This window comes from Podarcis liolepis (assembly GCF_965112155.1).
Source record: "Podarcis liolepis genome assembly, chromosome: 10".
NCBI classification, from domain to species: domain Eukaryota; kingdom Metazoa; phylum Chordata; class Lepidosauria; order Squamata; family Lacertidae; genus Podarcis; species Podarcis liolepis.
In genome coordinates this window covers 36,639,144-36,649,793 of record NC_139562.1, presented here as the reverse complement: position 1 = coordinate 36,649,793, position 10,650 = coordinate 36,639,144, and the positions used below count along the sequence as shown (strand labels likewise).

General features: G+C 38.0%; 1 protein-coding gene across 4 annotated transcripts in view; it reads right to left on the bottom strand.

The window, feature by feature from the left end:
• Positions 1 to 470: 470 nt before the first annotated feature.
• The window catches only part of EEA1 (early endosome antigen 1), a 56,961-nt gene continuing 46,781 nt past the window's right edge, over positions 471 to 10,650 (bottom strand). For all 4 annotated transcript variants that reach the window (XM_083462986.1, XM_083462985.1, XM_083462987.1 and 1 more), the window contains 7 exons: positions 9,934 to 10,119; positions 9,488 to 9,619; positions 8,395 to 8,580; positions 7,123 to 7,361; positions 6,394 to 6,514; positions 6,003 to 6,101; positions 471 to 4,945 (listed from right to left, as the gene is read on the bottom strand). In XM_083462986.1, the coding sequence (XP_083319112.1) occupies positions 4,823 to 4,945; positions 6,003 to 6,101; positions 6,394 to 6,514; positions 7,123 to 7,361; positions 8,395 to 8,580; positions 9,488 to 9,619; positions 9,934 to 10,119 (1,086 nt within the window). In that variant the 3' untranslated portion in view covers positions 471 to 4,822. The remainder of the gene's footprint in view (positions 4,946 to 6,002; positions 6,102 to 6,393; positions 6,515 to 7,122; positions 7,362 to 8,394; positions 8,581 to 9,487; positions 9,620 to 9,933; positions 10,120 to 10,650) is intronic.

Genomic DNA, 10,650 nt, shown 5'->3' with positions numbered 1-10,650 from the left:
CCTTCCTCACCTCATCAGTGCTTTGAAGAAATTTCATCAACATTATGCTACAAAGAGAGATACTTGCACAACTTGGAATGGGGTTAAACTGAGAAATTGTAATTTCTGGCTGTAGCGTTCCAGAAAAAAATTACCCCAACCCCCAATTAAAGCCGCGGGGTAAAATCAGTTCATACTGACTATACAACACCAAACGGGGTTGCACATACTTTTGAGGTATACACTTTTTTGTAAAATTCTGGGTAAGAACCACACGGCTTCAGTAATTATTAGTTCAAAGAACTGTAGAATGAAGCAGAATGGCACCAATCAGAAGAGCCATTTTTATCACCTTTACCACAATTATGTTCATGATGTAACACCAAAAGGATACTACTCAACTTTGCCTAACCACTATCTGAATTTGCAAATGAATAAAAGTGGCTACAGCGACACCAAAAGCACAGCAAATTAAGTCACTGCAAATGGTCTATTAGAAATGTCTAATTTTATTTCAGCCCAATAACAGATTAGAATACAAAAGTAACATTTCCACAAGTATCCACTCATGTTATTTCATACAGAATTAGCTGATGTAGGGTGTCACTCCTCAGCTTTCATTACTTTCCAAATGCAGAGTTTAGGGATTACAGTGCGTACTGAACTAAACTCTTTCACAATGTAAGGCACAACTACATGACCACAAGTCATAAACACACCACTGAGAGGAGGACTTGAGAGAATCCAACTGATAAAAATGGTCATGCAAGACTATCTACAGATAATGTGAGTTTAAGGGTCCAGTTGAAAAAGAAGTGCAGTGTTGTGTAGGTAAGGCTACCTTAAAACATCTGTAAATATAAGGTAAGCACATAATTTTTCCAATTCTAATTTATACAATTATACATAAAAATCAGTAAATATTATGCACAATATTCACATCTGCGACCATAATAAACCAATCATTAAAAAGAGGCCAACAGGACAGTACACTTTGTGGCACACATCCATTATAAGCTTAATAGCATTTGTCAACTTCTTGTGTAGACTGTTGCAAACAAGAGGCTAATTTAATGGCATGTTCATGTTTAAACCAGTATCCAGTTTGCCAATATTACATACAGGTGACAAAGTCCAACAGACTTATGACCAGGACAGCTTGAATTGATTGTTTCATTCCTGTCCAACAGCTACAAGTTTGTAGAACTAAACTACATAGGTCAAAAGAGCACAAGTGAGCCTAGAATAATTGGAAACTACATTAGCATACATACCCAAATATTACATTTTTGGTGAGACAAAACACTTGGAAAATTTGGCAGTTACCACAAATCATACCTAACATTATAGTGAAGGAATCCTATCAAAATGCACTAAAGTTGAATTTCATATCAAGAGGTAGTTTAAATGAAATCTTACATAGTGGCATCAAGTGTCAGAATGAAAGGGGGGTTGTGTGTTTATTTTAAAGGGTTTTTTAATAATAATTTTATTACAAAAGTGACAAATCCTATACAAGCAGCATTTTGGACAGATTTCTATTATAAAAGGTTTCAGTGTTTGCTAACCCAACGTGACATTCTTTCTCATCCCTTTGGTGACGAGAGTTGGGATTTAACCACATGGTAGAATGTACATTGTATACGCACCAACACTAGGAAATCTGGATCTGCCACACCAGTCTGTTTATATATCAACAATGAACAATGTATTTAGATACTTTAAAACTCAAACCAGTAGTAAAACTTTTCCATATTGGGGTGTAAGGAGGGAACGATGACTAAGAAAGAAGTCTTCACTGAATTTAGTGGCTCTTTAATTGGCACACAAGAGAAAACAGATTAGTTTCCTACCATCAGATATGTTCTACTGAATTGGGTGAAAACCTTTCCATTTGCCTGCTGTACAATGACTGCATAGAATATTGCATCACTCCATTAACCAAGACAGAACAGTCAATGCTGACCAATTGCAGCATTGTAAAATTGTAACTATTTTATAAATGCATACTACTCTTAAGTAGTATACTGGTTTTAAGATTTCTAGCAGTTCAAAACAGAATGTGAACACAAACATGTCTGCTCTTAGGTATAGGGATTTTTGTATGCACTTATTGCTATGGCCTGGAAAACAGACCATCCATGTAAATTCCAGAGAAACTCAATACTAAGAAAACAAAAGCATGAACATGAACTATGGAAACCAGTCAACTAATAATACAAATGTGCAAAATTGCTATGTCCACATTTTTTGATTCTTAAGTCAAACAATGCTTGTTAAAACCATGTAAATTCCTTTGCTATATATACACGTGTCCTCTAGAGCACTTAAGAATTAAGGATGCAATATTCCTAACAAAAATGAAGTTAATAGGAATTTCAATGAACACTCGTCTGAGAATACATAGCCTTGTGGACCAATTACTACAACAATTCTTGCAAAACAGCTGTTTCATTTCTTGCATATTATGTCGGTTACACGAGAAAGAAAGTGCATAGTGCAAGTGACAATGCTATTATCTTCCCCTTCCTGAGGTTCTTAGGGGGCGTTTCCACTGAAGTAGCTCAAATTTCTGAACTACAGATCCAACCTTATGCTCTTTCTCTGAACAAAATGGATTTTCCCTTGCCTCCATGTATACGTTTGCAACTTCTAGGGCTGCGATGTGTTGCCAATTAACAAATCAAACCATTTCAATATATTTTCATCTGTTTGACTGAGGGAGCAGATGGTTCTCAGATATTCTTTTGAATGCAAGTACTTACAAAAACTGTGACTGGCAAAGGCCTCTCCCCATTCTGTCGCACAGAACAAAGGACGGCTTTTCTAAGATGGTGCCTGCTGCAACACATGCGAGCATCATCTAAAACCAAAATACTCTTTTCCTTCAAAACTTTAATTTATTCATAAGCATGATTAATTGAATAAAACTGGTGTAATTAATCAACTAAGATTTATTTAATCAAGTAAAATCCCTAATAATTCCCAATTACCTTAGTAGATGCTCCGGATATTACTTTACCGTTTAGTCCTAAAAAAAACACACCAAGTAAATGGGGGAAATGTCTACACATGTAGCCGCTGAATGATTAGATGTAAATTTGGCATATGGAGCATGCATATCCAACTTAAAAAAATTTAATGTTTCATACATCCTATTTGTACTTGTTCATTTTGACATTTTTGAACAGATAAAGCAGCTTTATACTAAATCAGGCCACTGGATCAAATGTTGTCTGCTCCCGTTGTCAGCAGCCTCTCAAAGCTTCCAGGCAAAAAAATGGTATTTGCTGGACCTGGAAAGTATGAAACATTTTTTATCTTGAGGCATAAGGGATTGAACTTGGGACCTTCTGAGTGCAAAGGTCATGCTAGCCATGACCCCTCTACAAATATATTTGTGTTAAGCTGTTTGCTTCTCCATTTCTTCCTAGTGCTGTACTTCCATTTCTCAGCCTACAACATTCTTCCTTGCTGGCATCACTTCCTTCATAGCATTTTAAATAGACCACATATCCAAAAGGTGTTAATTTTAAATGTCATGCTGTATTTTAGTCACTCTAAATTTTACAAAGTACATTATTTTGTGTGATTACAATGTGCATAGAAGTATGTATATTATCCTCGCCTCTCAAATCAAAAGAGAAGAAAAGATGAGACTGAAAGATGACATTTCCTGCCTAAGTCCAATCTTTAAAAGATTGGATTTTAAAAGAGCAATTTCAGTACCTTCTCATTTGGACGAAACATGACACCGTTGTACTATAAAACCTACGACTGAGATGTACCTCATTAAAGCAAGAGAAAGGCTCTTGGTGGTGGAATCTCAGTTACTTTAAAGCCATTAGCAGAACCTGGAATTTCACTTCCATTTGGCAGGGAGGTATGGCAAATCTCTAGCAAGAACTAAGAAACTGGAGACAAAAATTTACACTGAGAAAGATAGAATTCCAAGGTGACTACTTTCTTTCGTAATGTTGTATTTTTTAATTCCCACACTTCACAGTATTTTTTCCTGGGAACTTCCATGCAGTGTTTCCTGTGAAGGGAATTGAGCAACAACAAAGATTTTATAATAATAATAATAAAATTAACTAAGCAGAAGACCTCTGAAAAGGTATTCAGCAAAAACATGGCCCAACCTCAAAAAGTTTCAGAGTAAGACCTTGCATATTAAGGATGATGTAGTCCACTTAAGTACCTTTGATATGATGAACAGTATTCTTAGAGATGTCAAGCATACATTATACACTCGACACTTGCTTTCATTTTCAGTGAAGTATATAGTGACGCTGTAGTGAAACATCCTGAAAAGTTTAAAACCTTCAAGACAGTTTCCCACTATCTAGGCATTCACTGTAAGTGGAATCCCCAGAGTGTGAGAAAATAAAAGAAATAAGCAAAAAAGCTGCTTGTTTGGGCCTGCTACGTATCTTTCACACTTCAATGAAGCTATTAAACTGTAACCATCCCGTTAGAGCAGCAGCATTTGATACACAAAATCCCTGCAAATGTGTTTACTTTAAAATGTGTTACTTTTAAACAAGGAAATTAGGATTAAAAAAATACATTGTTACTCCTCTGTTTAAACTTTATTTACAAGTTACTGGGGACTTATAAACTAGACACAGAAGCTCTTGTAGGATCAAAACCAAACAAGCCATAGATAATTTCAGCCTCACAAGAAGTACAATTGTTTGACTTTTTTATATGTATATTTTCAACAATACTATAATTTTGCCCATTGTTACAATCATCACCCAAACCAAAGAGTAGTCTGAGTGTTGTACGAAGTGCATAACAGAAACTTTATTCTAGCATAACATTTAAGAGCTGTGAGTAATTATCCTTGCAAGTCGTTGAAACAAGTATCACAGACACGAACGGGTTTCTTAGAAGAAGGAGTTAAGGCATTCTTAGCTGAGCACTCGGCACAGAAGATATTTCCACACTGTCTGCAGTGATGCTGTGAAACAGGAAAAACAAAACAATTATATACAGGGAAAGATATAATGCCAAGCCATGGCTTGGTCTTCATGAACATGCTCTCCACTCCTATGTGCTCCAAACCAACTTGTTATTGTGAACCTCGCTTTCACACTGCTCTCCTCATAATCCTGTAACTGTTTCCACCTGCAAGTATCCGTTCAAATGACAAGGGAGGAAGATGCCCATTGCCAGGCTGAGCAGACTGAATCAAGTTGTACAAAAATATACAAGGCCTGAACACAGCTTGTACTGACAAGTCTCTCACTGCATTGCTTACAAAAGAAAGAATGAGGCTTATACAAATATTTCCCTTATATAAATCTGCCAGACATCACCAAAAAGTTCATTTTAAACAATCACCTTTTAAAAATGCTTCCTTAACACACATTGGCTGTGATGGCACATCATGCTAAACCATGGTACCATATTTTTTGATGTATAAGACTAGGTTTTTTTCCTTTAAAATAATGTCAAAAATTAGGGGGCATCTTATACACAGTGTCTCCCCCCATTTTCTTAAATCTGAGTTCCCAAAAATAGGGGGCGTCATACATGGGGGCATCTTATAGATGGAAAAACACAATATATCACAGTGATCCTTGAACCCAATGTGCTCCCACCTTCCCCTCTCCTCCACAGGGGGCAGTTCCAAAATTTTGCTTCCACTTTTTTGTTAACTGTAGCTTCCTGTGTTTTCAGAATGATGAACGTGATCCACAGCCAACTTCAACAAGTCAGCTTCAAAGGTCAGAGACTGGTGTTTGTTTCTTTGAAATTAACCAGTTAATATTAAATCACTTTGTTGCACCAAGCAATACAAATACAGTAGTTAAAAGAAAGCAGCAACTTCTCAACCTCTCTTCCTGGCTGCATGGAAAATGGAGATTGGTATGTGAACCTGTGGTTTGTTCCAGCTCATTCACAGTACGCTAAACCATATATTTTTTTGGAAATACAGCCACTGCTTCACTGCTTTCACAAAAAGAATTCTCTACACACACACTTCTCCAGAAGATATTCCCAGACATACATACCTTTCTTACTGTTACGGAAAAACCTTTCCCACAGGCCATGCAATTCTGAACCTCATTATCTTCAGCCCATTTCCGATTCAGGGCTTGTGAATGTTTGATCTATAAAATGTAAGAGCAGAGATTTTTATGAACATTAAATCAAAAACCCAAATCACGTCAAAGCTACTTCATGGAAATTCAACAGCAAGTGTTCTACACACCCACACACAGTACTCCCAACCCAGAATTGTTACATATAATTTTACACATAACCACATCATTCTTACCACATTTGGTTCCTCTCCTCTATCCATCTACTTGACTCACCTGAACAACTTAGCAAAGAGCACTGTTTACTTTAATAAATTTAAAGGTAGCGCAGAGTCTGTCTTTAGGCACCAAAATGAAATACCTGCAGTGACTGGTTCTCTCTGCCTAGCTCTTGCATGGCTGCAGTAGTGTCATCCAGTTTTCTTCGTGCATCCATCAATTTGCTCTGAAGTTTTTCAATTTCTCCTTCACTTTTAAGGCACCTAAAGAAGAAATCACAATGCTATTACAATGCAGTAAACTGAGGAAAAATAAAACCATCATTCACATGTGAATTCATACTGCTAACCTGCCCTCAAGAACCAAGGGTGGGCAGGAAATTGATCCTTTTGGTTTCCTTTATATTAGTGAGAAAACTATTCCACTCCAACACTTTCTGAGTTGAAGCTACATTTCAAACTGTGTGAATCCCTATTCCAACATGGTTTCAACCATACTAGTAAGGTAACCTCCCTTGTTGTAGAAACAAATAAGGCCATTAAGAAGTCTACATTGAACAAGAACTGAGTTGGCTTCCTGTGTCAAGTGGCTAGTTATGTTCCAGGAGTAAGTCACCAAACGCAGTACATGCACAGGGCAGTCTAAATTTCACATAAAAAGGGGGGGGGTCAGTGTTAGAATTTTGAATTTTAGCTTCTCTGTCAATTTGGGTGATTTATTCTGACTGCATAAGCTTATTTATTTCCGTTATAATTTGTTTTTAGCACAAAATTACACAATAGGAAGTTTTCCCCATTCTATTATAAAAAACAGAAGTCACCACATACACACACCAAAACCGTATTATTCTGCCTCTAATTCACTGACTTACCTTTCCAGCAGCACTCTCCTCTCATCTTGGTTATTTTGCACTGTGGCTTCCAGAACTGCAATCTCTCCACGTAAATCATCTGTTTGTTTTTCTAATTCACTAACTCTTCTTTGGCTGCTTTGCCACTCTTTCTTCACCGTACCCAGATTTTCATTTAAAGCTGTGATCTGCATGTTGAGTTTACCCTCAGCCTCCTCATGACTTTTATATTGCTCATCTTTTTCCTTTTTCTCAGCTTGCTAAGTCAATAAAAACATTTTTAAAATGTAAGTATTTTCCTTATTCCAACAACAACAACAAAAGGTCTGTTCAGATGATATTTTACCCCTGGGATTGTAGCCAAAGAGGGAACCACCCCATTCTGCATATCTAACTCTTCTTGCTATGGAAAAAATAATGAAATCCTGGCTAGGATCCCAAACTAGGTAAAGGTAAAGGGACCCCTGACCATTAGGTCCAGTCGTGGCCAACTCTGGGGTTGCGGCGCTCATCTCGCTTTATTGGCCAAGGGAGCCGGCATACAGCTTCCGGGTCATGTGGCCAGCATGACTAAGCCGCTTCTGGCGAACCAGAGCAGCGCATGGAAACGCCGTTTACCTTCCCGCCGGAGCGGTACCTATTTATCTACTTGCACTTTGATGTGCTTTCGAACTGCTAGGTTGGCAGGAGCAGGGACCGAGCAACGGGAGCTCACCCCGTCACAGGGATTCGAACCACCAACGTTCTGATCAGCAAGTCCTAGGCTCTGGTTTAACCCACAGCGCCACCCGCGTCCCTATAGGATCCCAAATTGCTTCCCTTCATAAAAGTGACTCGAATTTCCACCTCAGCCTTCTACAGCACTGTCCCTCCAACCACCAGAGCAGATTTTTGAATAAACAGGGGAAGCCAGTGAGAAAGGAGAAATCAGTGAAAAAAACTTTCTCTTCATTCCACCAGCAATGGCATCTCATGAGTGGAGTTCTGCTCATGGGAAATTAGGATAGAAGCCTCTGTGTTTTGTCTTACTTAATATGGAATTCTCCCTGATACATAGTAAGTTAAATTGAGCAGGTTCAATATCTTGGATTAAAAGATTCTGATAATAGATAAGAGACCATCTTGGCTGTGAGTCCTGAAAGACCTCCCTCTGCCTTCCTGGACTTTTCCACCTGACCTGGGAGGGCGGCACCCTGAATGACTCCAGCTACAAAAGCTGAAACTGCTGAACGGATGCTTAAACATATTTAAGCATGGATACATATTAAGTACTCTCGTAATAGATATACCAACCAGTTTTGCCTCAATCTCAGCGCATTTCTTCTTCATTTCTTCTTCTCTCTTTTTCAACTGATCTTTGATAACTTCTTGGTTCTTTTTCTCCTGCTCAAGAGCTGAATTAATGTTATCAACTTTTCCCTGCAATTCCAGTTTCTGCTTGATCAGTAGTTGTTTGGCATCCTTTAAATTTGTTATCTCCTGTTAAAAACACACAGTATTTACAATGACAAAAATATTACTTGGGTGAGAGCTAATCTGAAATCATACTATTTCCCATGAAAAAGTATAATTCTCAGCACAGAACAAGACAAAAATTCAAGTGAGTTATTTTTCTATATTTTAACAGGTTAAGTTTAAAAACCAGATGAATGTGTCTTTTTGCCTCATTCCTAACCATTTGTCGAACTGCTTACAATATTTTGGGGGAGCTCAATTTCACATCTCAAGGGGTCTTGGGGGGGTTAGGAGAAATTCTGCTGGCAGGCAGGTAGGAGAAGCTGAATGAATGAATGAATCGATTTATTTCGGTCACTGACCAGAGTGCAACATATGCAGCGTCAGAGAGCATACAAACATAAATGGACACAGTCAGCAATTGACTGGGGTGGGGGAGGAATACATCTTATGTTACAAACGCTTTCAAAAAAACATGCTTAAACTGGCTGTTTTCATTTGAAGAAAAAGCAGCCAGGGGCCCAGAGCAAGGAGATGCTTCTGATTAGGCCCCGTCATAATTTTATGCTGGAAATCCATTCTCCCCACCCACCACCTCAGCCCATTGCTATCTGATCCCAAAGAAGATATAGCTGCTTTTTTCTCCAAGGTATAAATGTTGGCAGTTCAATCTGTAATTTGGACCTGAAAAAAGGCACATGTAGGAAGGATTAAACTCGGGAGGTAAAGTAAAAAGCAGCACTCACAGCTTTAAGAAGGGAACATTAATTAAAAACCAACACAAGGTCTACAGATACGGAAGGGTAAATGAAGTTGGCAAGAAAGGTGAGAAAGTTCACCAGAGTAAGCAGGCAGGGAACTTTTGAGTGAAATGATAATACGCTGAACAAAAGAAGAGACCCAGCATAAATGGAGTAGCATCTCAACATACTTTTTCCAATTCCTGTTTGCAGGTTCTGGCTTCTTCTCTTAGTTTGGAATTTTCTTTTTCCAGTTTGGTGCTTATGTTCTGAAGCTCAGTTGTTTTAGATCTTTCATTAGCCAGATCCATTTCTTTTCCAGCCTTGAAGCAGAGGAAATGGACAGGTATTTTTAAGAGACCACTTTTAACTGATTTAGAAAGCAATGATCATTTTCTCGCGGGAAAGAGCTGCCTCTTTAAAATCCTGTTCTAATGTATTTCTACTCTACATACATATTCTAACAGTATCGATTTTGACATGGCAGAAAAACATCACCTTCTAACCAAATGATGACAAATTAGTCCAGCAGTGAAAACATGCACGTTTCCTCATAAATAAGCTTCAATGAAACTTAACAATTGCATATAGAACCATAGCCACATGGCATATCACCATTAAATAAAAAATAAATTACCTTGTCTTTCTGTATTTCCTGTAGCAGTTTATTCTGCTCTTTCAGTTGTTGTTCTTTATTGGACACATCCTGCTCTAATGTAGATCTTGCAGTCTTAAGTTCTTTGATCAACTGATTGTGATTACTAATTTGATTTCTGTTTGAAACCAATTCTTCTTGGGCCAAAGCAAGCTTCTCCTCTGTGGACTGAATTTGTGAAAAACACAGCTAAAGTTGCAGTCAGCCAGTCACAGTAGCAGATATGATTATGCATTAATGTGAAGAAACAGGAGTTGATTTTAACAGTAAAAAAAACCTGTTAGCAATATGCAACAAAGTCCTTTCCAATTCAGCTCCGAATACAAACATGAAGAAATAATATTAATAAATGTTGATACAAAATTTAGAGTGCAAATAAAAGGATTATTTTGCACTGATGCCATCGTCCCACTTCCCCTAACACACGTCATCTGAGTCTTCGAGGGCCCTCACTTCTGATTTGGGTCTCTGCATAAGCTGCCATACAAACCATGCAAACAGCTGCGGTCGTAGCTGCTCTCCTATAGCCATTTCAAAATCTCTAGACATTGGACGGAAGTTGGGCCATTCCATCTCCCTAGTGCCAGATATGTTGTGATGTGTTTGTTCCATAGTTCTGATAAGCACAGCTGAACAGCAGATTGTGCCATAAACTATCTATTATTTTATTCATTCAATTTTGCAGAGGAAACTTCAGGT